General features: G+C 35.1%; 2 protein-coding genes across 2 annotated transcripts; both read right to left on the reverse strand.

The window, feature by feature from the left end:
* Nucleotides 1–2,977: 2,977 nt before the first annotated feature.
* Nucleotides 2,978–13,000, reverse strand: LOC115970807 (magnesium/proton exchanger 1). The gene is given in 10 exon segments (XM_031090419.1): nt 2,978–3,838; nt 4,734–4,863; nt 5,080–5,296; nt 5,734–5,814; nt 5,817–5,875; nt 9,901–10,061; nt 10,218–10,336; nt 10,795–10,970; nt 11,729–12,190; nt 12,709–13,000. Coding segments are annotated over 9 exon segments (1,635 nt in total). The 5' UTR covers nt 12,123–12,190; nt 12,709–13,000; the 3' UTR covers nt 2,978–3,540.
* Nucleotides 13,001–20,135: 7,135 nt separating this feature from the next.
* LOC115970806 (pentatricopeptide repeat-containing protein At3g62890) lies at nt 20,136–22,504 on the reverse strand. The gene has a single exon (XM_031090418.1). It carries the CDS (start codon nt 22,306–22,308, stop codon nt 20,587–20,589), a length of 1,722 nt encoding a protein of 573 aa, XP_030946278.1. The 5' UTR covers nt 22,309–22,504; the 3' UTR covers nt 20,136–20,586.
* Between the last annotated feature and the right edge of the window lie 694 nt (nt 22,505–23,198).

Here is a 23,198-nt window from a genome sequence, read left to right on the forward strand (position 1 = left end):
TTTTAACAATTCAATTCTCTCAAGTTGAGTTCTGTGGGATCCTTGGTCTTGATGGCCATATTTTCAGTTTTTTGAATTTAATAAAGTTAGAGACACAATAAAGTTCCACAATATTTTAAAATTAATATACTACCTCACACATAGGACCATCAGAATCTGTAATTCAAATTCTTAATAAACAATGTTTAAATTGGTAGGCTATATTAGGAATATTGAGAATTTTTTAACGAAATTTAGGTCCATCAGAATCTGTAATTCAAATTTTTAATAAACAAGAATTTGAATTTAATAAAGTTAGAGACACAATAAAGTTCCACAATATTTTAAAATTAATATACTGCCTCACACATAGGTCCATCAGAATCTGTAATTCAAATTCTTAATAAACAATGTTTAAATTGGTAGGCTATATTAGGAATATTGTGAATTTTTTAATGAAATTTAGGTCCATCAAAATCTGTAATTCGAATTCTTAATAAACAAGAGAAATGATATGTCTATAACATTTTTACAACAAATCATAAGTGGCAAGTTGTTACTAGTTGTTATTGTTAAGGCAAAAAAGTAATCTTAGCGTTAGTTTGAAATTTGAACCAATAACAACTAACCACCTATAATTTGTTATAAAAATATTGTAGACGTAGCATCTCTCAATAAACAATGTTTAAATTGGTAGGCTATATTAGGAATATTGTGAATTTTTTAATGAAATTTTGTTGTGTTTCTAGAAGAACTCAATTGAATCTTGAATCTACATTGAATTTTAAAAATAAAAATAAAAATGAATAAGAACTGCAAACAAACAACTAATAATTAAATACAAAAACAATTGCCTGACAAAAAGTTACAAACAACTAAAGATTAAGAAAAAAATACTCACACACACTTCCCTGATGCAGAAACAAACAACAACTAATAATCAAATACAGAAACATTATTCTAGACAGCCCACGTAACATTCAGTTTCAAATATACATTGAATTTTAGTTGATCTACAACTACTAGTTATGAAAGTTCGCCTGCTAAAAACCTCATCTACCATACTACGTACTACACCTTTGACCATGAAATCCATGATACAGTCCACCGAGAAAACAGCCCTTTGATATTAATTCCTGATGGGTAGCACATTTTTTTTGTTATTTTTATATAGAGTATATGATGTCACCAACTTGGCATTCATTTGCAAGACAGGCTACTTTTCCAATCTTGCTAAACAACTATCTTATTGCAATAATTATTTAATGTATTTAATATATGTATCATTCCTCTCATAATATGTAAACCTCATAATTGTATAAGACTCACATGAAAAAAAAAATGCATATATCCAATACATGAGATATATTATCATTTTATTGGGCCTATGGTGTTATGTATTGGGCTCAAATGAGCATTTTGTTGTGTCATTTTTTTTTTTTTTTCTGGATGGAAATGGGTGTTTTATTTATAATATAAAGAGTTTACACATCAACACCAGTGAGCCGTCGGGCACAAAGTCTAGTTGCTCCAAGGCCTGCCAAATCCCTTACATAGCACACATATACAAAACTGGGACATGAACTATACACAGACAAAAAGTGTTGCTAATGGGTTCCCCACTTCGCCAAAGCATCCACACAAGCATTAGCTTCACGATACACGTGAAGCACCCGAACCTCCCAGTCCCTGTCCATGAGGTTCTTGCAATCACAAATTAAAGGTAACATATTAGGAGGATAAGTGGCATTGTGAACAGTTAACCAAGTTAGCATAACACTAGAGTCGAGTTCAAGCTGTATGAATTTAAAGCCCATATCCCAAGCGAGCGCCAAACCCTGGTGGACAGCAGCCAACTCAGCCATGTTATTTGATGCGAGTCCTAAGTGAATGGAAAATCTAGAGATCCATTCACTCGAATGGTTTCGCAAAACGCCCTTAGCCCTGGCTAACCCTGGATTACTAATGGCACTACCATCAGTGTTTAGCTTAATATAGGGTGCAGGAGGCATTGTCCAATATATAAGTTGTGAAATCCTAACCTGGGGCCGATTGGTAGATCTCGCTAGGAAATGAAATTCAGATGCAACCTGGACGGAGGAGTGTATAAGACTATGTTGGGATCGGGATTGGTGCTTGAAAATCCTATCATTTCTAGCCAGCCATAAATTCCAACAAAGAAACGGAAAGGAAATATGCCAAGGAAGTTGAAGATGCAGGATATTCTTATCTGCAGTTGCATTGCTCCGGAGCCAATCTTGCAAAAGAAATTTGAAAGAAAGACATGGGCAAGATTCCCAAGAATTGACTCCACACCTCTTTTGCCCAGGGACAATCTCGTAAGATGTGGATGATTGTTTCTAGGCGATGACGCCTAGGACATTGAGCTTTGAGATGAGAGCGGCCCACGATTAGGAAAGTGCGAATAGGCAGCCGGTCGTGCATAGCTTTCCAAATAAACGTTTGTATCTTTTTAGGGCAAGTTAAAGCCCAAATCCATTTCCAACCCCGAGCATTAAATGGGGCTTTCTATTTATGAAATAGATAGTTAGAAGTAGATTTCATGGAACACGTGCCATTATTGTGGGGCCACACAAGTGTGTTCGAGAGTTGAGTGAAATGTGCGATAGGAATACCTTGAATAAGGTTCTAAAGCGGGGAGGGAAGAGGGAAGTTAATTGCATCAAAATTCCCAGTGTTTTGGGTCCTTAAGGAGCTAACTCGTTGATCCTCATCTTGGAAATGGAAAGGACCTTCCAAGTGTATGTCTGGTTTATTTTGGAATTGATTTTTCACGGAACACGTGCCATTATTGTGGGGCCACGCAAGTGTGTCTGAGAGTTGTGTGAAATGTGCAATAGGAATACCCTGAATAAGGTTCTGAAGCAGGGAGGGAAGAGGGAAGTTAATTACATCAAAATTCCCAGTGTTTTGGGTCCTCAAGGAGCTAACCCGTTGATCCTCATCTTGGAAATGGAAAGGACCTTCCAAGTGTATGTCTTGTTTATTTTGGAATTGATTTCACCCTTTGGCCTAAAATCTGAGTGGGATAAAAACAAAAGGCATCAAATGAATGTTTTTCTTGTTGAATAATGCACGAAAAACACAATGCAATTATACATGACACTATCTACCAGCAAGACAAATCTTTGGGCCCCTCTGACCATGTGTTTGTCTGTGACCTGTCTTAATAAAAGAAATGTATCTTGTCAAATGATTGTCCTCAGAACAGAACAAAAGTCTTGGAGCTCCGGTTGTTGTGGTTGATCAAAATTATGAATGCCCACCATCCGGAAACAGTATTTTGATCATGTGGTAACACTTCATGTAGAGAATGAAAGCAGCAGAGAAGGCTTTAATTTGTGATATCAATACATAATAACTAGAGTTCCAAAAACCTTCGCTTGAAGGGAAGTATAGTTTAGTCCCAAAAGAAGGGACAAGGCAAAAAGAAGGAAACGCATTGGATACATACAGCATACAATATTGAGATGGGGGAGAGAAAAAATAATAATAATAATATGCTGTAAAATTTAAATAGAAAACATTGATTATAACTTTTCATATGATGCCTGAAACTTTGAGGGAAGAAAGAACAACAAAAATAATCCAAAGCAACATGAAGTACACACAGGTAACCCAGGCCCAAAGCCTTGGCCCTCCAAGCTCTGCACCCAATGTTACACGCCTATACACCAGAACAGCAATACACCCTACAGAAGTAGCGAAGAAAACAAGCAAAGAGAAGCTAAGGCCCTCTGCATTCTGGATCCGCAATGGTTCTCTATATACGACGAAATTGTATGCTGTATCAATCAGCCATGGAATGCCGATGCCAACATATATATTCACCGAATTGCTGCAGAAAGAAGGGAAAAAGAAATTTGAGTGGCTGACAAATTCTACACTTCCTGTGCATGAGAGTAGTAGTCATTAACTTGGCATATAAATTGAAACAGTCTTAATTCATGGACCCTAAATCACCCCCCCCCCCCCCCAAAAAAAAAACCTACTTATTTGAAAATCACTAAAAAATGCAATTCTAAAAAAGAATGAAATGAGAGAGAAACTACAATCCAGAGTTACATAACTCTCATATTTACTAATTATATTCCTTCCCTACATTACTCAATTATCAATTGTTTTATTGAGATTTGATGGCTTTAAAAAAAATGGTGCAAGAGTAATAGACTTTAATGACCAAAAGAGAAGGATTGACCTCAACTATGTGCTCCCTCTGACTCATATTGTTATTTGTAAACCCAACTTAAAAAATAATAATTTAAATCATTTCTTTCCAATAAAAATGTACAAGTTTCCAAAACCATCCTCCTTAATGTAAACTCTAGTGAAGAGAGGTATTGACTTTTCAAGTAAAGTTAAGGGTAAGTTAGGAAAGTTATCAATTTTCTGTTCAACAACTTTCCAAAGAAGAACATACTTTGGGACATCCTAAAATGGAATAAAGGACCAAAAATATGGAATGGAGGGAATACGATAGTATCTCTCCTAGTCCTTGAGTGAGTGGTTCTCAAGAAATAAGGAGTAATGATCATAATTTGACACTTAACAAGGAATTTCTACCATTGCGAATCCTATTTAACAGTTTAAGAGAGAAGGATACAAAAATCTTTGAGGTTAACAATTGAAATATCATCCAGAAACTTCCTCCTTGAAAGATTTATTTTCTATATCAAACTTTATATTAATAAGTGAAATGGCCCAAAAATTGGAACTGAATTTTCGAGTAACACCTGCAAGTGATGTTTGCAATGGCAGAGTCTGCTGTTGTCTGATGTTCAGCAGCAATCTTACTTGCCACTAAATCTGGCCATGAAGTTCCAGCTGCTAATGCTGTAAATGCTATAACATATGAATTTATTCCTGAAAAACATTTAAAATAGGACATTAAAAACAAGATATTGGTTCGATTAAAAGCAAAATCATATTTATCATCAACCAAATAAAGGGAGCTGGGATTTTTATTTATTTATTTATTTTTATTTTTATTTTTATTTTCCGAATGAAATATTATTAACCAAAGCAAAGAAAAACACAACAGAGAACACTGGGATTTTTATTTATGGAGAGGAGGAAAACCTGTGACACAGCTAATAAGATCTGTCAGCTGAGTTACAACATAAGCTATCCCACTGATGAAAAGTAGAGAACAGATGAAGGCAATCCAACCATGAGCAATATGGTAAGGAGGCACAAAAGCAAACAAGAGTCTCCACGGTACAAGAAGTAACTGCCAGGAAATTCTTGCTAGTCGCAGATAGACATTGTTCAGTTTTCTTGATTCTGTGCTCTCCAACTGTTCAAGGAACTAAAATTAGTCACCAGAATTTATTGATGATGCTTGGGAGGTCAAAAAGATAAATAAATGTGAAAAAGTATTTGGTGCAAGTAAATTGATATAGTGAAATCTACACATCCCTCTGATCATGCAACTACATGGTGGAAAATAAATGCATCTAAACATAAGTATCAAGTCCCCAACCAATCTAATATTAATTCACATGAGTTGTATCTCTAGTTAGCAATTCAAAATAAGAAAGCCAGAGGCAAGACATTAGATGTGTAAATCAGTGTGGTAAGATTCAATACTCTTTTAAAATAATGAAAAAAAGGACATGATTCAAAGGAATTTGAGTTCAAAAAACTACTTTATGCTGTTGAACAAGAGAAAAGAATAGGAATAGTACAGAAATTAAGGTGTTATTTTAAGCAATTCAAAGTGAAATAAGATACCATCAGTGCATCAGCAAATTGCTGTTTCCAAAGTTTGAGCACATGAGAGTTTTCTAAATTGATCTTGTTTTGCTTATATGATTATATCTGTTGGAGGATTCAGCAACATCATCAATGCTAGGAACTTCTTCATACACTGGACCTAGAAAGATAAACTTTCAGATGGAGAAATCTAATTTTTGATTTATAGTTTTAAAATATGCCAGAAAAATATAAATATCCCTAATATTATGTAGCATAACAGAGCCCCATATTACAGAAGTTATCGTGCCTTGTTCTTTTTCCCTCTCAAATTTCCTTAGCTCTTTGTTAGGGTACTTTTTTTTTACACCTAATTTTATTTGGGTACCACCTATTTATTTTCAAACACCACTAATAAGTTATTGGGTTTTTCTAAATATTTTTTGCTCTATTATTATGTTAATCACAAATGTTTCATATCTTATTATCTAAATTGGATTATGATATAAACTATCACAAAAGGCCTCAAAACTCATATTTTATCCAATTTTATTATCATATTCTATTTAAAGCCCAAGAATACTTATGCTTGGTAATATTTGAGAAGCCCATGATTCAAGTTCATGGCAAAACAATTTTATCAATGGAATTCAAATCCATGATCAAAGCCCATGATTTAAACCCATGGCAATTTATTTATCCAAAGCCCAATTCTCATTGGCAATATCAAAGTCCAATTTTCATTGACAATATCAAAACCCAATTCTCATTGACAATATCAAAAACCCAACTTACGTTGGCACTATTTAAAGCCCAATTTTCATTGGCAACATCAAAGCCTAATTCTCATTGGCAACATTAAAAGCCCAACTTACGTTGGCACTATTTAAAACCCAATTCTCATTGGCAATATCAAAAGCCCAACTTGCGTTGGCACTATTAAAAGTCCAAGCTAACTACTTGGCACTATTTTATCAAAAACCCAAGGTTATTAAATACTCAGCAAAATACTATATCATAATTAGTTCACTTAAAAGTCCGATAATAAACAATACTTTAAATTCTTAAACATATTACTACAATATTACAAGTTTATGGAATTTATGAATTATCTATTCTCAAAACCCATGGCAATCATCTTGTAAAAGCCCATGGAAAGTTATGATTATTAGACCCATGACATATATTTATTGTTATAAACCCATGAAATACATGGACATCATTTGCATCGCGACATTCATAATATACGCCTTCGACACTCATGGTAAACGTTCAAACCCACAAGCTCATCATTTAAGTTATGATGCGATTATTAGAAACCATGAACATTATTGCAACATGGAATTCATCAAAGTAAATAGTATTTACAAAAGTATTTTGAAACTTGTCCTGTTGTTTCAAACATTACAACTAATTGCTCAAAGGCCCATTGCAAGTATTTATGAAAAACCCAAAAATATTTACTAATAAAATCCATTAGGAATGAAAGCCCATGGCAACATGTGCACACAACCCAACCCATGTGAGCAAGCCAAGCAAAAAACACAAGCAACTAACCAAAAGGCAACTAGAGACTCATACAAGGGAACCAAGTTTTTTAGAATGGACTAAGGGCTGTCCCATCAATTTTCTACCACCCTCTGCCTAACGTGAACAATGCCCAAAGGCTGTCATATCAGCTGAAGTCAAAAGGATGAAGAGACTTCATGATCTTCCTCAAGATTGCACCTCCAGCGGAAGGGGAGCTGAAACCAAATTATCCAAATTTCAACAAATTGATGTTATAAATGTTAAAAATGATCAAGACATGATTCATGTACCAAGCCCATGAATCCTAAAGGGGAAAATTTGAGAACATGTGGTTTGGAGGGCATAAAGGGATCTCCAGCGGAACCCTCTGAAGTAGACTAGAACTTGACACCTGACTTGGGGTGTTGAAATCTTACTTCTTGTGAGACCAAATCTCAGTTTGCAGCATTAGGATTCACTCTTGATACACAATAATTAAGCTCAGCCCCGAAAATCTTGGCACTTAATGCAAAGAGTTCTAAAATCTCATCATTATCCAAAGAAGTAAGGTAGCCCCTAAAGTGAATCTCTTACTGCTGACAAAAAATTCTCAAGCAGCTTAACCTTGATTCGTCACCCCTGATAAGTCATGCGTTTTTGGATTCTTGTCAATCAATGCTTCTCTCAACCTCCATTATAAAAAGACACACACCTCAGCTCATTGGGGAGGAAGAAGCCTCTCTAGAAATTTCTGTCATTGACTACACTCTGCAGAAATTCAATCCCTATTTGCTTTCTTTAAGCTTCCCCAAGCTCTCTTAAGCTCACTCACAACCTTTCTCAGCCTATAGTCACCATAACACCAACATTCACCACCTTGCTTACACCTTCCTACTCCATAAACGTCTCATAACTGATCAGGATAGCCACTCCCTCTGAAACCCTTGGTTTGTTTATTACTTTGCTCGTGGTTTAGCTTTCCTTAAGCTCACCACTCATCATCTTCAGCCTACACTCGTCTAATTTCAGATATTCTCCTCACCCCTCTACACAACCACAGCTAAAAAATGTCCTCCAACTAGACACAAACGGCCCATTACTCACAAAAAGCTTCAATCTCAGTGTTAATCCCATTTCATTCACTCAAAATAGGCCACATTCACCTCATTCATGCCTTATAATTATACACTCACCAAAATCTTAGTTTAATACTTACTGCACTGAGCTGAGGATCTTTCTCTCCCTTCATTCCATCTTATTTTTCTTCTTTTATTTGTAACTATGGAGCATTTAATCATTGTTATTATTATGATGAAGAATATAATGTATTTGTAACAATTGAATTTTTCCCTCATAATTGATGTAATGATGATTGAAAGTACTATAAATTCCCTTGACCAAGACACACAAGGACCCCCAGGAGTGAACATTTTCCTAAATTTATTTAATCATTGACTGTTGGACTCTAAGTATAATTTCACCCCTACCGCTGGAGATAATACCGTACCGCTAGAGGACTAATTTGAACTATGACGCTATAAAAAGACTAATAATATAACAAACTAACAATACTAACATTTTTATCAGGCTTTATTGTTGTCTTCTTGTTAGGGTGCAGCCTCTATCTCTTACTTGGGCGGACTTACACCACACCAATAGCCTTTGGGCTTTATTTCAAGGGCCCATCATTGAGTTTCGGCTTGGCTACGCCATATTCTATTTGGGAACATCAAAATTTTCCCCTCAACACTCTCCAATACTTGAAATTTAATCCAAGTTTGTAGAACCTTCATTCCATTTGATGAGTCTTTCTTAAAACAATAGGCACGCTATTTACAAATAATTTCATCATATGCATAATGTATATCACAGAACATAATACCTTGTTGATACATGAATGTACATATCTACACTGACACAGACCTAGTTGTTTTATACCTCTCTTTGTCTTCCTCCCCTTCTTACAAGAGACAAAACCCAAAAAACCTGTTTCCAATTTTTTCCTTCAAAGGTTTAAGTTTTCTTCTAATCAAATTCATAAAAGCTCTATGGTAAATCATGCTAACAAAGTAAAGCAACAACATGGGCATATAGGCGAAGGACAGCAAAATCTACCTAATAATCCCATCAAAGAAAGGAGTTTCCAAGCCTTCTGGGCCTAATAGAAGAAGCTTCTGCTACAACTATTTAAACTTTTTATATAATGATTGATATTCTAATAAAAATCAAAATTTAGGTACTTAGGTGTGGCTCTGCAAACCACTTGGCAATTAGTCCTCCAATCACCTATGACATCCATGTAATAAACATTACTCACAGATTCTTATCATAAGACATAATCCAAATGCCCTTCAATCCATTAATCTCTTTCCTAAATAACAACCACCCAGATCTCAGCAGAAAGAAAATCCACTCAGACTTGCATTTAAATCAACGATATCTTATAACATTTTCAAAATCAAAACAAAACATAAGATCGTTTTATAAGAAAAATGAAATGCACAGTGTGTGCAAGCCATTCCACCTAAACAAGTCATAGTCACTCTTGTTAAAAGTAAGCAGAATTTACAGTATCTATATGGTTCCACTTCATCTGAAAGACTTTTAGGAAAAGATTTTTGGAACATTTAGTCAATAAATTATCACTGCCTTAATTAGAATAATATTTCATCACATTTAGGCATGTCAGGTAGGTACCTTTCCCACTTCTTGAATGGATGGAGAAAATATCAACAATATCCTTGATTTCATCTTCACCAACTTGATGTAACTCAGAGTACTCATTACAGACCTTGCTCTCATATTTGCAAGAAGTGGCTTCTGCTGGCACCCAGTCCTCTGGCCTCTCAGTTCTTGTCCTTGAGATACAAAGAAAGTCTCAGAAGCAGAAAATCAAGGTAGTCTAACCAGAATAAAGTCACTGACTACAGCCGAAAGAGAATAGAACGCCACAGATCCTAAAATGAACAACTAAGTTTATAAACCCCAAAGATCAAAGGTCAAAGAAAACATACAGAGGAAGAGACAAGTAGGGCCAACGCTTGTCTTGAGCATAAGCATGAGTCAGCAGTAATCCAAATTGAAGTACTGTCAATAAGGCCTCCCAAAGTGTTATCACATTTGGAGTCCATACCTGCAGTGTCAAGTAAAACCTTTCTTTTAGAGAGTTCTTCATACATGTCAGCCGCAAACAATATAAAGGGTCAAGCTTTAATGAATTAAAATACCAAATCCACAGGGAGTGGTAAAATAAGACAACTGGATCATCTTCTCCTACACCTATCAGCATTTTACCTGAACCCAGCTATAAATTCAAAGATTATCAGTTATGAGTGTTTTTTATGATGGCCGATAATTAGATGAGAGCATAGGCTGTCATGGCTTGTGTGAAATCAATTGATGGCAATGCCTATGCACACGTAGCCATTGGCCAAAAGAGCATATATTTGAATCATTTCATTGCATATCAAACAATATAGGAATGAGAAACGATCTGAAGATATATATTATACATTGTGTCTATAGGAAAAATGGTTCTCTTAAAAAAAATCATGATGGTTCACACAAAAGGAGAGGATTACTTTGATTTACCTCCAATATTATGTACAACCAAATATAAGCCCAAAATGACCAAAAGAGCTCCACTAGCCAAACTCCTATATCAGATATCTTTTTCAACTCTCCAGCTTTTGGAACTACAACACAAACAGCATGGATGGGGAATAGATCGAATGCAGCAGAACCAACAAGCATGCCAGGACCCAAACCTATCAATTATGGGGATTTTACAAAAGGTCAAAATATGTAAACACCAGGTTGAAATTGAAGAGATATAATGCAATGCAATTCAAAAGGAAGAAAAATTAAATCAGATGGCGAAATTATTCATCATTGTTGACAATTGAGTGCATCCCTTTAGACTAATGATAAATTACCAATTGTCATAAAAGCTTAAGCTGTTAAAAAATGGTCTATTTAATCATATCATAATTCGAATGTTCCTCCTTACGTGTGGGTCTAAACTCCCCCTTAGTAAGTGGGACCCAACAAGTGGGATGTTTAACATTATAAATGGGAGGAAGAGTGGAGATAGGGATTAATACCATGATAAATTACCGATTATCTCAAAAGCTTAAGCTGTCAAGAAATGATGACTTGATCATTTAACCATAATTCTAGCAACTGGAATTGAGAGATCATATTTGTCATAAGCAAATATAAGATCCCTTCTTAATATTACAAGTACTTACTCAAATATCAAAGATGAGGGGAGGGGGGAGGGGGGAGAGGCAAGGTGAAGAGAGATTTTAAGTTTTTTTATAGTGGACATCTGAGAGAATTTATTCATATTCAAAGGGAAGAAGCATGCATAGAAGTTTGGTACAGAAAAATAAGACCTTTAACATACAGCATAAATTTAAAATCCTGAAGAACTATAGGGTATCATAGCTCAATAAGTTGGCAATAAAACTCCGAAAACTATTTTTTTATGTCTAGAAAGAAAAGAAATAATTATAAAACTAACCTCTGGCAACCAGGCTGCCAATGTTTCGTATGGCATCAATAGTGGCTAATGATATTTGAGGAAAGCTAGTACCAAAGGCCAGGAGTGTAATGTCTGCAATTGTGTAATTCCACACCTTTTCATATTTAACAATTTCAGCATTAGTGGAAGGATCTATCTTTACCACTCTCCGTGTATGCTTCACAACATTTTCCATAGAGCGGAAGAAGCGAGCAGTAATAGCTGACAACCCAATGAAACAGTAAGCAAGACCAAGAAAATATAAGAAGGCCCGAAAACCATTCCCCAGGGCAGTTTCACCACCAAAAAGTAAGTAGCTTTCACATTTTTCAACCCCAAGAATGTTGAAAACCCCATGTATGCTTTCTGCAATTTGCTTATGTGAAAATGCCATCAATAAAATTCCCCAAATCGCAGTTCAAGCATTTAACATCTATAGCTCCAACAAAACAGGAAGAAGACCTGACAGACAAACAGGACCACATATCAAACATTTAAGGGTCTAAATAAAAAGAACAATAGAAGTCTACAACATGGTTCATACTAGATCAAGTAAATCAAAGGGTAGTTCAAATTATCACATTGAACTGGTTTTGAACTTTTTTTTCCCTTTTATACATAGAAAAATCTGTTGCTACAATTCAAGAGCTACCATTAACTTAAGTAGATAAAAGCATTTGATTATTGCCACTATACACTATAACTGCCACTGCTAAGCTGAAATATTAATTGCAACTTCTTTGAATTAACTGCAAGCTACTAACTTAATGAAGCTCTTCAGCAAAATCTTCATTGAATTCTACTATTCAAGCATATACCATACCAAACCACAAAAAGATTGGATTTTTGTTTTTTTAAGAAAGACCCACAAAACCAAAAAGCTCAATCTTAATTTTAGCCCCAAAAAGCGATTTTTTTTTTTTTTTTTTTGGCATTGAAAAGAAGAACAGCACAAGATTATTACAGATGTGTGCACCCACCGCTTTAAACAGAGAAAAGGAACAAAAGGGTTCCCGGGATTTCCAGAGGCGGATTGGCGGCCGGAGCTCCGAAGACACGTGGTGAAGCTTCGTTTTTCTGGAAATGGGATAGATTGAAAAGGCCAAAAAAAATGGAGGAGAACGATTTGTTTCACACGACATAAACATGCATGGTCTTTTGTCCTTTTATTTGTACGATACTCTATTTGTGAATCTGACTATGATTCAAATCAAATTCCTATTAGTAGAAATGTTTTGTTTTTAAAGGTGAACCAGAAATTTTAGGGTTGTTATGTTTAAATAACCATCTTTCTTATTTAAACAACACAATACTTTTTTTATAATATTTTTTTACACATATATTTTCACGATATTTAAAAACGTTACTAAAAATATATTGCCAAATAATCCCTTATTGTTTTGTTATTTTACTTCTTCTGTCTTTTAGAATTCTTAAAGCTCTTACATTTTATTTTCCTTTTTTTTTTTACCTTAGAATTTTAACTATTCTTATATATATATATATATATATATATAAATATTTATATATAATAAAAAGCTTTAACCATAAATGAATGATTTAGATCCAATAATCACCTATAGGTTCCAGTTAACTTAATTGTTAAAATTTTTAATAGTTGAATAAGAGAACTGATTGAATTGTTGGTCTGATGATAAAGAGTTATTATCAGAAGCAGACGTCATCAATTTTTATCATCAAGAGCAAATGCCATAAATTGAAACTATCTAAAAAAAATTCCAATAATTACTTTGATTAATGTTTAAATAATGTCAATAAAGTGATATCTGAATTCATTTTTTTTTAAAAAAAAAAATCTTAAAATCACCTACTTAACAATGAATAATTCAATCTAAATATTAAATTATATAATGTTGATAATAACTTATTATATAAATGTCAAAATTATCCTAAGAAATCTTTTTAATGATAATATTATGGTGGGCTTGGAGATTTTGGATTTAAATCAACTTTTTTGTTTTTTTTAGACTGAACTAAGAAGGTTAAAACTTTAAAAGTTCTACCCAAAAAAAAAAAAGAAGAAGAAGTTATTTTAGTATTTCTAAAAAATCTTAATCTAATTGTCACTCACCGCAGTTTCTTACCTGCAACTTTTGCCGGTATCCATGTTGACATGAAATTCACATTGATCATAGAAGAAACAAGTATTGCCTTTAATTCTTTATTAATGAAATTGTGAAAAGGTCCTTCTCAAAGAAAAAAGGTAAAAAACAAATTGTGGAAAGGTCGACAATTGTGGGAAGCAAAAATCACGTGAAAAGGGAATATAAAGTGGTTGGACTATAAAGAGATCTATACTTGTCCTTTTTATGAAAAAATGTTGGGGTAATAAGTGCTGACTATTAGCTTTTTTTTTTAATAAAGTTTGATTTGAAGTAAAAAATTTTAATAAATAATTAGAGTAATTGCATCAGTGATACAAATTTTCCTTCTATTTTGCACAAAAAAATTACTTTTTATTTATTTTACATACTTATTTTTACAAAACACTCACATCAGTTTATCTATTCTACACATTTATTCAAGACCCAATCTGAAACTCATTTCTGGAATGTTCTTCGCTGAGGACATTAGGGGCAAAAGAGAAAATTTTGACATGGGAGAAGAGGGGACGGGCGGCAAGAGCCGCGGGGATGAAATTGTGGCCGTCGAATGGGGCGAAGGACAGAGAGTGAGGAGGGGCAAAATGGGAAATAAGGAAAAAGGAGAGGTCGTGGAGGGAGAGGGAGGTGTAGTTAGAGCCGTAGAATGGGTTGGGGTCGAGGTGGAGGACAATTTTGCTGTTGACGGAGGCGGAGGTGGCGATCATGGATTTTGGTAGGCCTGTGCCGAGGATGATTAGATCAAAGTTGGTCGGCTTGATTGGAGGGTATAATGAAGCATCTTCGCTCATGGCAGCAAGTGTGATGGACTTGACCGATGGCAGTGGAGGGTTTGATGATTGGTGGTAGTGAAGGCATGGTTTGACTAGCGGCAATGGTGTGAGTGAGAGCAAATGAGGAAAAGGGGGAGTGAGCTAAGGTGAGAGCAGAGACAAGGAGAGAGTCAGGTGAGAGTGAGAGCAGAGACAAAAGAGAGAACAAACTAATAAAATATTAAATGCACATGCTACAATATACACGGTTACTGTAGCAACTGTGCATAAATGTACAATTTTATGCCCATTGATGTAGATGTTTTTTTACTCAAATTGTGTAAAATTAGCCACTTTTTCCATTTTGCACAATTATGCATTAACTGATGCAATTGCTCTTACCCTAAACAAATTAAAAAAAATTGTAAATATCTCTTCTGGATTTTTTGGTAATGACAACTTGGTCTAAATCACTTTATATATGTCCTCACAATTTGTCACACTTTTTCACCATTTTACAACTCAACAAATTATGAAAAACTGTGTACATTAACTAAGAAATGTTATTTTCATTTCTACATTTTCATTCTATTTCTACTTTGGTTCCTAGTTTTTATTTTTAACTATTTTTAGTCTCTATTTTGAAAAACACATTTCATTTTGATCCTTACCGTCATTTCTTTAACGAAAATATCCTACGTAGCTAACAGTGTGTACTGTTGGCATTCAGAACACCTACGTAACCATTGAAATAATAATAAAAAATTTTATTTAACATCAAAAAAGTCCATATCAACATTTGTATAGATAAACATAACAGAAAAAAAAAAAACAATAATAACAAAATTCTCAATTTCTTTTTTTAAACAAGACAATTAAATTAATTTTTTTGGAAAAACATCATCATGTTCTTTGTGTTCTTCCCCAAAACATGACTCATATTCTTAGCAAATTAATCTTTTTTTTTTTCTTGCCTCTTTTCTTTCTTTCTTTTCATGTATTTTCTTGACAACCAAACCCCAAAATTTCTAATTCACAAACCTAGAAAATTTTCACACACTCATTTTACCATTCAGCTTATTTTTGCTACTATTCATGAGTCCCACTGCATTTTTTTGTACTATTTATGGGTCCCACTATACTATTTTAGTTAACTTTTACCTTTATCTACAGTACTTTCAGCAAAAAAATTTCAGTTTCAACAAAATAAGGGAATCCCAAATGGACCATTAGAAGAAAAACTTCAAAACCCAACACTACCTTATCAAACCGATTCCCCTGCCTTTTAAAATATTCTCAAACCTTCCTCTCTCCATGGCCTGCCTCCTCTGCTCATTGCCACTGCCGCCACCACCATAACCAGCGATGGTTCTTTCTTTTCTTTATCTTCTTTTCTTTCTCTAACCAACCATGATAATCTCTCTATCTCACGATTCACTCAAACTCAGACCTAAATGGCTCAAACTCTCTCTATCTCTCGATTCTCTCTCTCACGGATCGTTGTCTCTTTCTCTCAGATTGGTTTGTCTCTCTCTTTCATCTCTCTATCCCTCAGTTCAGTGGTGTAGATCTAGGTTTGTGGGCGGTGGGTATGTGGGTTTGTGAGTTTTGTTGATCTTGGTTTATGGGTTTGTGGCGGATTGGTGTAGAGGCCTAATTTTGTACCCAGTTAGCAAACTTTAGTCCCTGGTCCCAATGATGAGCTTGACATGTCTACAAAAGGTAATTGAATTTATTTTGATAATTTGGAAGTAATCACAATTCAAAAGTGCTTAAATCGTTTTGAAAACATTGCTGAAAAATTACCTTTTCTTATTGTTTTGACCATAACTTTTGATCCACAAATAATTTTTGAGTGAGGTTTATTGCATTCGAAATTAGACATCTTGGGCTTTAATTTGAACACAAATTTTGCCTAATTTGGACTTAAATTGAGTGAGTTATGACTGTTTGAAGTCAGGCCATCAGAGCTGTGCATACACATGAAACTTCATGCGTACACATGCACAAATCTGCATACACATGCACAAATCTACGTACACAGGGCCCATTCCAGAACCTCAGAACTTTAGTTTTTAGGGTCCAAAGTCTCCCTCTTTGATTGGGCCCGACTCCTAAACCCTTTGGAACGTCCCAAACCCTAAAAATAAGCCTAAAAATCCTAATTTAAACATATAAATACATCCTTATGCCTCCAAACTAAAACCCTAGCAAGAGAGAGTTGCTCCTAAACCCTTTGGAACATCCAAAACCCTAAAAATAAGCCTAAAAATCCTAATTTAAACATATAAATACATCCTTATGCCTCCAAACTAAAACCATGGCAAGAGAGAGTTGATTTTTCACCTAAAATTCTCCAAAACTCTTTTCTAACTCTGATTTTTCTGCACATCAAGCACTAAGTACGTTTTTGGCTTTTCAAAACCTTTCTCTATTACTCATTAGGGCAAAAACTACTTTCTAATCCAAATCAAAAACCTTTTTCAAACAATCTTTTTAAGAATATCTTTTATTTTGAGTTGTGATTACTTATGAAATATTGAATATTTTTATTCCCTTGATTTTCATTGAATTTTGTTGTGTAGGCACTAAGGGGCTGGTGAAATATCTAATGAGTTGTGTTCCATAAGCAATGTGAGTCTCTCTTCATGGCTCTTCCTTAATTTTGGTTTTGTATAACTTGTATTCTTGTTGTTTATATTTGATTTATATGTTATTCATGCTTAGAAATATGTTTTGTTTTGTTTAATTTTATTTTGTTTTGTCTTGTCTCATCATGTTTTGATTGGAGAGTTGAATGATTTGATATATTGATGAATATGTTTTGATGTGTTAAGTGTTGTTTTCATTTGTTGTTAGATCCAATGCATGTTTAGGAATATATTTTGTTTTGTTTATCTTTGATATCTTTGTTCTTAGTTTAGGTTGTGTAGTTTTTATGTTTTAAAGCATGATAGGTTATTAGATTTATTGTTTTGAAGTCTTAGTCTGTTTTCTGTGTTGCTATGTTCGTGGCTAGGGTTTCTGGGCTGAAACCCATGTGTGCATAATCTTGGCTACGTACGCATGCTGGATTATACGTATGCAGGCTTAATCATGCGCACGCATATTGCTACCCAGAAACCCTAGTTTGAGTTTTTTGTTTTGTTTTCTTCATTTGTTTCACATATTATACCTTTGTTTTGATCCCTTTTTATAGGTATGAATCATTGTTCTATGTTTGTTGTTTGTTTGTCTTTCATATGATTAAATTAGGGTTTATCTTGTGTTTCTTTGTTTTGATGCTATGAACACGCATTCACATGCTCACACATTTATGTCATAGGTGCTAAGATGCAGCAAGGTAAGTGAGGTAAGTCATGCATTTACATAAACATGCATCTTTGAATATGATTTTGCCTTGATGATGGAGATAAACATGTTTGTTTGGTTGAGTTCTTCTTGAAGTATAGATGCAATCACATGTTTGCTTGGATCTTTCTATGCCTATGTGCTACCATGGATATGATATGTATGATAGTAACATGCTAGGGTTTATGTTATGCCATAATAGATGTATGATTACGTCTTTTTGGGATGATTAATGTCATGTTGATTTTTAGATGTATGCTAGCGTGTGTGTGAGTATAGATGCAATGTTGAATGTGCGTTTAATAGGGTTAAGACAAAAGACACAATGAGAGAAAGTCAACCTTAGGGTTGGGCGGTTTTGGGTGTCTAACACATTCTCAAGACCGTACCTTAACTCGAAACCCATATCTCTGGTAGTAAGACCAAAAGGTCATTCCTCGAAAGGACGCTATATATATAGTTCCTAGACCACTGCAAAAACTAGGTGGCAACTCCATTCGTTGTGTGCACAATTGGTGCATTGATTTGTGGATGATTTGTGGATTTGTGGGTTATGATTCCAAAGGGTGGGTTCTAGAGAATGGTGGGATTTGGAGGATGGTGGAGATCGGTAGGTCTTTAAGTGGGATCTGATTTTGTGTTTCGATGGATTGGTAGGTTTCTAACTTGGAGATTGGTGTTGATTTTGTGAACAAAGAGGATGCAGATCTTTTGATTTTAGTGGGTGTATGTTGGGTTCAAAGTTTTGGATATGCATACCTGTTTCTGGGTTTGATTGTTGGTGTATGTTGATTTTTGGGTTTCGAATTTTGGTGGGTGCATGTTGATTTCTAGATTTTGGTTGGTGTATGTTGATTATTTTTTTATCTAAGTTTTGAGTTTTGATTTGTTTAGTTATAAAGAATGTACCAGAAAGGCAAAGAAAAGAAAAGAAAAAAAGAATTAATTAATTTACTAAAAACATGAAGAACATGAACAGTAAGAATACAAAGAAAATTAAATGATGTAATCTTCCAACAAAATAATGAAAATGTTATTTTAATTATTATTTAAATGATTAAATAATAACTAAAATTTTATTTTATTTTAAAATAATTAAAGAAAATAAAAAAAAATGACGTAGTTGTTTAAAATATTAAAATGCTAATGTAGCATTATTTAAATGCCATTTTTTTTTTAATGGCCATGTAAGCCTTCTGAGTGCTAACAGTGCAGTGCTAATAGTGGAGTAATGCTATAGATACAAATTATTTTACAACTTTTTACAAACTGCTGATGTGACAAATTCTTACCAGCTCTAATATGGGCCCATCACTAACATTACATTATTACTTACAATAGCTATTTGAAAAATATTAAAGCCACATCAATAGTTTGTAAAAATGTTGTTAAATAATTTGCATCTATGGCATTACTCGCTAACAGTGCACTCTCTTAGCTATGTAAAATATTTCCGTTAGAGATGATAATAGGGACCAAAATGGAATATGTTTTTCAAAATAGGGATTAAAAGTGGTAAAAATAAAAAAGTGGGAATAGGGTGAAAATGTAGGGACGAAAATAGTATTTCTGCCTTAACTAAACTTAAGAAATATGGACACTCCATTTAAGGTGACGTATCTGTATTGTTCCTATGTTGTATTTGTGTTATATCCGTGTCATACCGGTATTATGCCAGTTGTTTCATATTATAATTTTTAGAATATTGTGCCTGGGTTGCATTTGTGTTATATCTGTATCATACCAGTGGTGTGCCAATTGTTTCATATTATAATTTTAAAAATGGTCATGCTAACGAGTGTCCTTAGGGTACTGGTTAAGAATCCAGTTAAAAAAAGTTTTTATGGGAAAAAAAAAAAAAAAGCAATTAATGTTTTGACAGCTTTTTTCTTTTCCCATAAAAGTGATGTCAAAACTTTCTTTAACTGGATTCTTAACTAGTGCCCTAAAGGTACTCGTTAGCATTTCCCTTTTAAAAAATTCTTAGTATCACTGTGTCATGCCTGTGTCCATGCTTCCAATACCTAAACTGGCCTGGTATGACACTATAAACTTGCCTTCAGTTATACCTCAGCAAGTTTCATGGTGAGCCTTAATATTTCAACTGGAAATCGTTAAGAAAGAATGAATCATTTGCAAAGATTATTTTACATATTATTACTGCATTAACACACACAGACAAGCACACGATTTAAGTGCAAATTTCTTACTGAAGTTATGAACACCAAGCACACGATTTGCGTTTGAGGTTGTTAGTTTGATACTCACCTAAACACATCAATGATAATAAACAAAAGAAAACAAAACATCACAAGCGAAATCTTGCCTCAACTTGGAATTGTTGAAAGAAGTCAACATGGATAGTTCTGTTCAAGCCTAATGATGGATTTCTTTGCTTTTTAGCTAATAAATTCCTTTGTTCTCAAATGCAGAGTTTCAGCCATCTGACTATTGGCTGAAACATATCCAAGTTCATATGGCCAAAGAAGCATTCTGGAATTGTCCTTTGAGGTTTACTTACTCTAGATCTCAGCTTGGGTTTCCCCCATGTTGTATAGGATCAAAAACCCATGTGGCCTATTGAAGGAAGGTTCAAATTCCAATAAACCTTGTGCTAGAACTTCTTACCAATCTACCAGTACTCTTTACAAGAGCATAATCCACCTTTAAAATGGTGAAATCGATTGCAGTCCCTAACAACAATCTCCCGGTCAAACACCCTAGATATCATCTTTATTGCAACATGACAATCACTACATATCCTCAAGTTCTTGACAATTCGAATTGGGGTACCTGGACTTGTCTTTAAAAAGCAAAAGGCTATTGCCAATTTTTCGCTATGAAGAGATAGTGCCAACTCCCTTCCTTCCTCATCCAAATCAAGCAATACCTCATTTGTGTTTCCCACATAACCCTCCATCTTCAACCTTTTCATAATCTCGTCAAGCATCTTATATATCTCTTTGGTTTCAGGATGAGAATCATCTCCCACAAAAAACTCATGAAGGACACCTCCCACCTCCACCAAACTACAACCAGGAACTTTCTTGATCCCCCTTGCCTCCATAAGAGCTCTCACATGTCTCACGTCTGCCCACCTACCCATTTTCGCATACACATTGGATAGAAGCACATAGGCACCACTGTTTGTGGGATCCAACTCAATTAGTTTTCTAAGTGCAATCTCACATGTTTCAATGTCCCCATGCATCCTAGATCCGCTTAGTAGAGCTCCCCACACAGGCACATCAGGATCCATCGGCATAGAGTTAACCAAATTCCTAGCCTCCTGAATGAGACCAGCTCTCCCAAAAAGGTCTACCATGCAACCATAGTGCTGAATCAAAGGAGTAATACCAAACTCCTCACTCATCCTCCTAAAATACTCCTTCCCTTCACTTACCAAACCTCCATGTACACAAGCACAAAGAACACCCAAAAAAGTCACAGCATTAGGCCTCACCCCATAACTTGTCATCTCTGTAAACAATTCAAGGCATTCTTCAGCATGCCCATACATAGCCAATCCCGAGATCATAGCACTCCAAGCCATCACATCCTTATTATGAGGACCCATATTATCAAACACCCATTTTGCCCTCTCAATAATGCCACACTTTGCATACATCTCTATCAACGAAGTCCCTAACACAACACCAACTTCCATCCCACATTTTCCAATATAAGCATGAATCCATTTCCCATGTTCAAGTGCACCTAACCGTCCACAAGCTGAAAGCACACTCGACATGGTGAATTCATTAGGCCTGACACCATTCGCTTCAACCATTTGCATCTCACGAAACAACGCGAGTGCTTCTTTATACTCACCACAACTCACATATCCATTTATCATACAACTCCAAGATATCACATTTCTTTCAGGCATTTCATCAAAAACTTTCCTCGCAACATCAATCAAACCCACTTTAACATTCGCATTAACAATTGAATTCCAAGACGGTAAATCAGGTTGGGAAATCTCATCGAATACTTGACGCGCAAGCATCAAATTGCCACAGGTTGAGTACATGTTTATAAGGGACGTTTGAACAAACGGGTCATTAGCAAGGCCATTGAGGAGAGCTTGCGCATGGATTTGCTTTCCTGATTGGAAGTGAGGTGGGGAATTGAAGGATTGGAGAAGGAATGGGAAGGTGTGGAAGTCGGGTTGGACTCCATGGAAACGCATTCGGAGGAAGACATTGAGTGGTGTATGGGTTAGAAGCTCAGCTCGAGACCCAGCTTGGAAGTGGGCTCGAATGAGGGTGTTCCAGATGAAGGATTCAAGGGTTGGATGAGCAAAATGAAGAGTTGGGTGAGTAGAGGATATGAGCTTTGTGCATGCTCGCATTGCATTGCAGGCAGTGAGTGGCAGGCGGAAACTGTGTAAATCGTTTTATATAAGGTTTGGCTAATTGGCTTCCCTCCTTTAAGCCAGTGTGGCAGGGTCCTTTGGATATATCAACTAAATGAGTAAATGACTCTTTGGTTTCAGTTACTTGATGAATAAAGTTTCTTATCATAGAATAAGAGATCTTGATTAAAGAATAAACTGATTAGTGTCTTAGTTCTTTTCAGTAAAGAATGATCATCAATAAACAGACCCCCAAAAAAAAAAGTAAAATAAAATGGATAATTTTTTGATGAGGCACTCGAGCAAAGTATCCCTGTCCAGTGACTACCGAAATTTGTACTTTCAATACTTGGGAGTATAACCTCCAGAATGAAGAGCAATTATTTGGAAATTTCCAATGCACAACGAAGGTAAATTGTGGAATAGTGCGTTATTTAGCTGTTTATGTTGGTGGCATACTTTTCGATCATACAGCAATAGCAGTCTTTTCGTTTAGAATTTTAGACTCTGGTATAATGGAACCTATGACATACCCTTCGCCCCACAGCTTGGACACATCTAAACTGAACTTAAGTTTGGGTGAGGCGAGAGCGGGAAGTATGTAAGTGTAAACCACCAAAATTAATCACACATTAACAAACCATCTGAGTCTGCTTCAAATTTTGACTGTCTTGTTACTTCACTTCAAACAGCCTCTTAATAGATTCTGATTAATGGCACCAAAGTAGAAGCAACTGGTAAGGTTGAAATGACTCGATGAACTAAAATTTCAGCAACCATCATGCACAAGCTTTAGGGCTCCATGCCTCTCTGTGGCTCTCCCCATATGAGAGAGATCAGGTTCGAACCTCAGAGGCAACGCCACCTCAACTTAATGTGGGAGAAAA

The sequence above is a fragment of the Quercus lobata genome, chromosome 12 (genome assembly GCF_001633185.2).
Source record: "Quercus lobata isolate SW786 chromosome 12, ValleyOak3.0 Primary Assembly, whole genome shotgun sequence".
Taxonomy (NCBI): domain Eukaryota; kingdom Viridiplantae; phylum Streptophyta; class Magnoliopsida; order Fagales; family Fagaceae; genus Quercus; species Quercus lobata.

What these genes read in the sequence shown, in the direction of transcription:
- LOC115970806 (XM_031090418.1), bottom strand. Translation starts at nt 22,308, where the DNA reads ATGCGAGCATGCACAAAGCTCATATCCTCTACTCACCCAACTCTTCAT.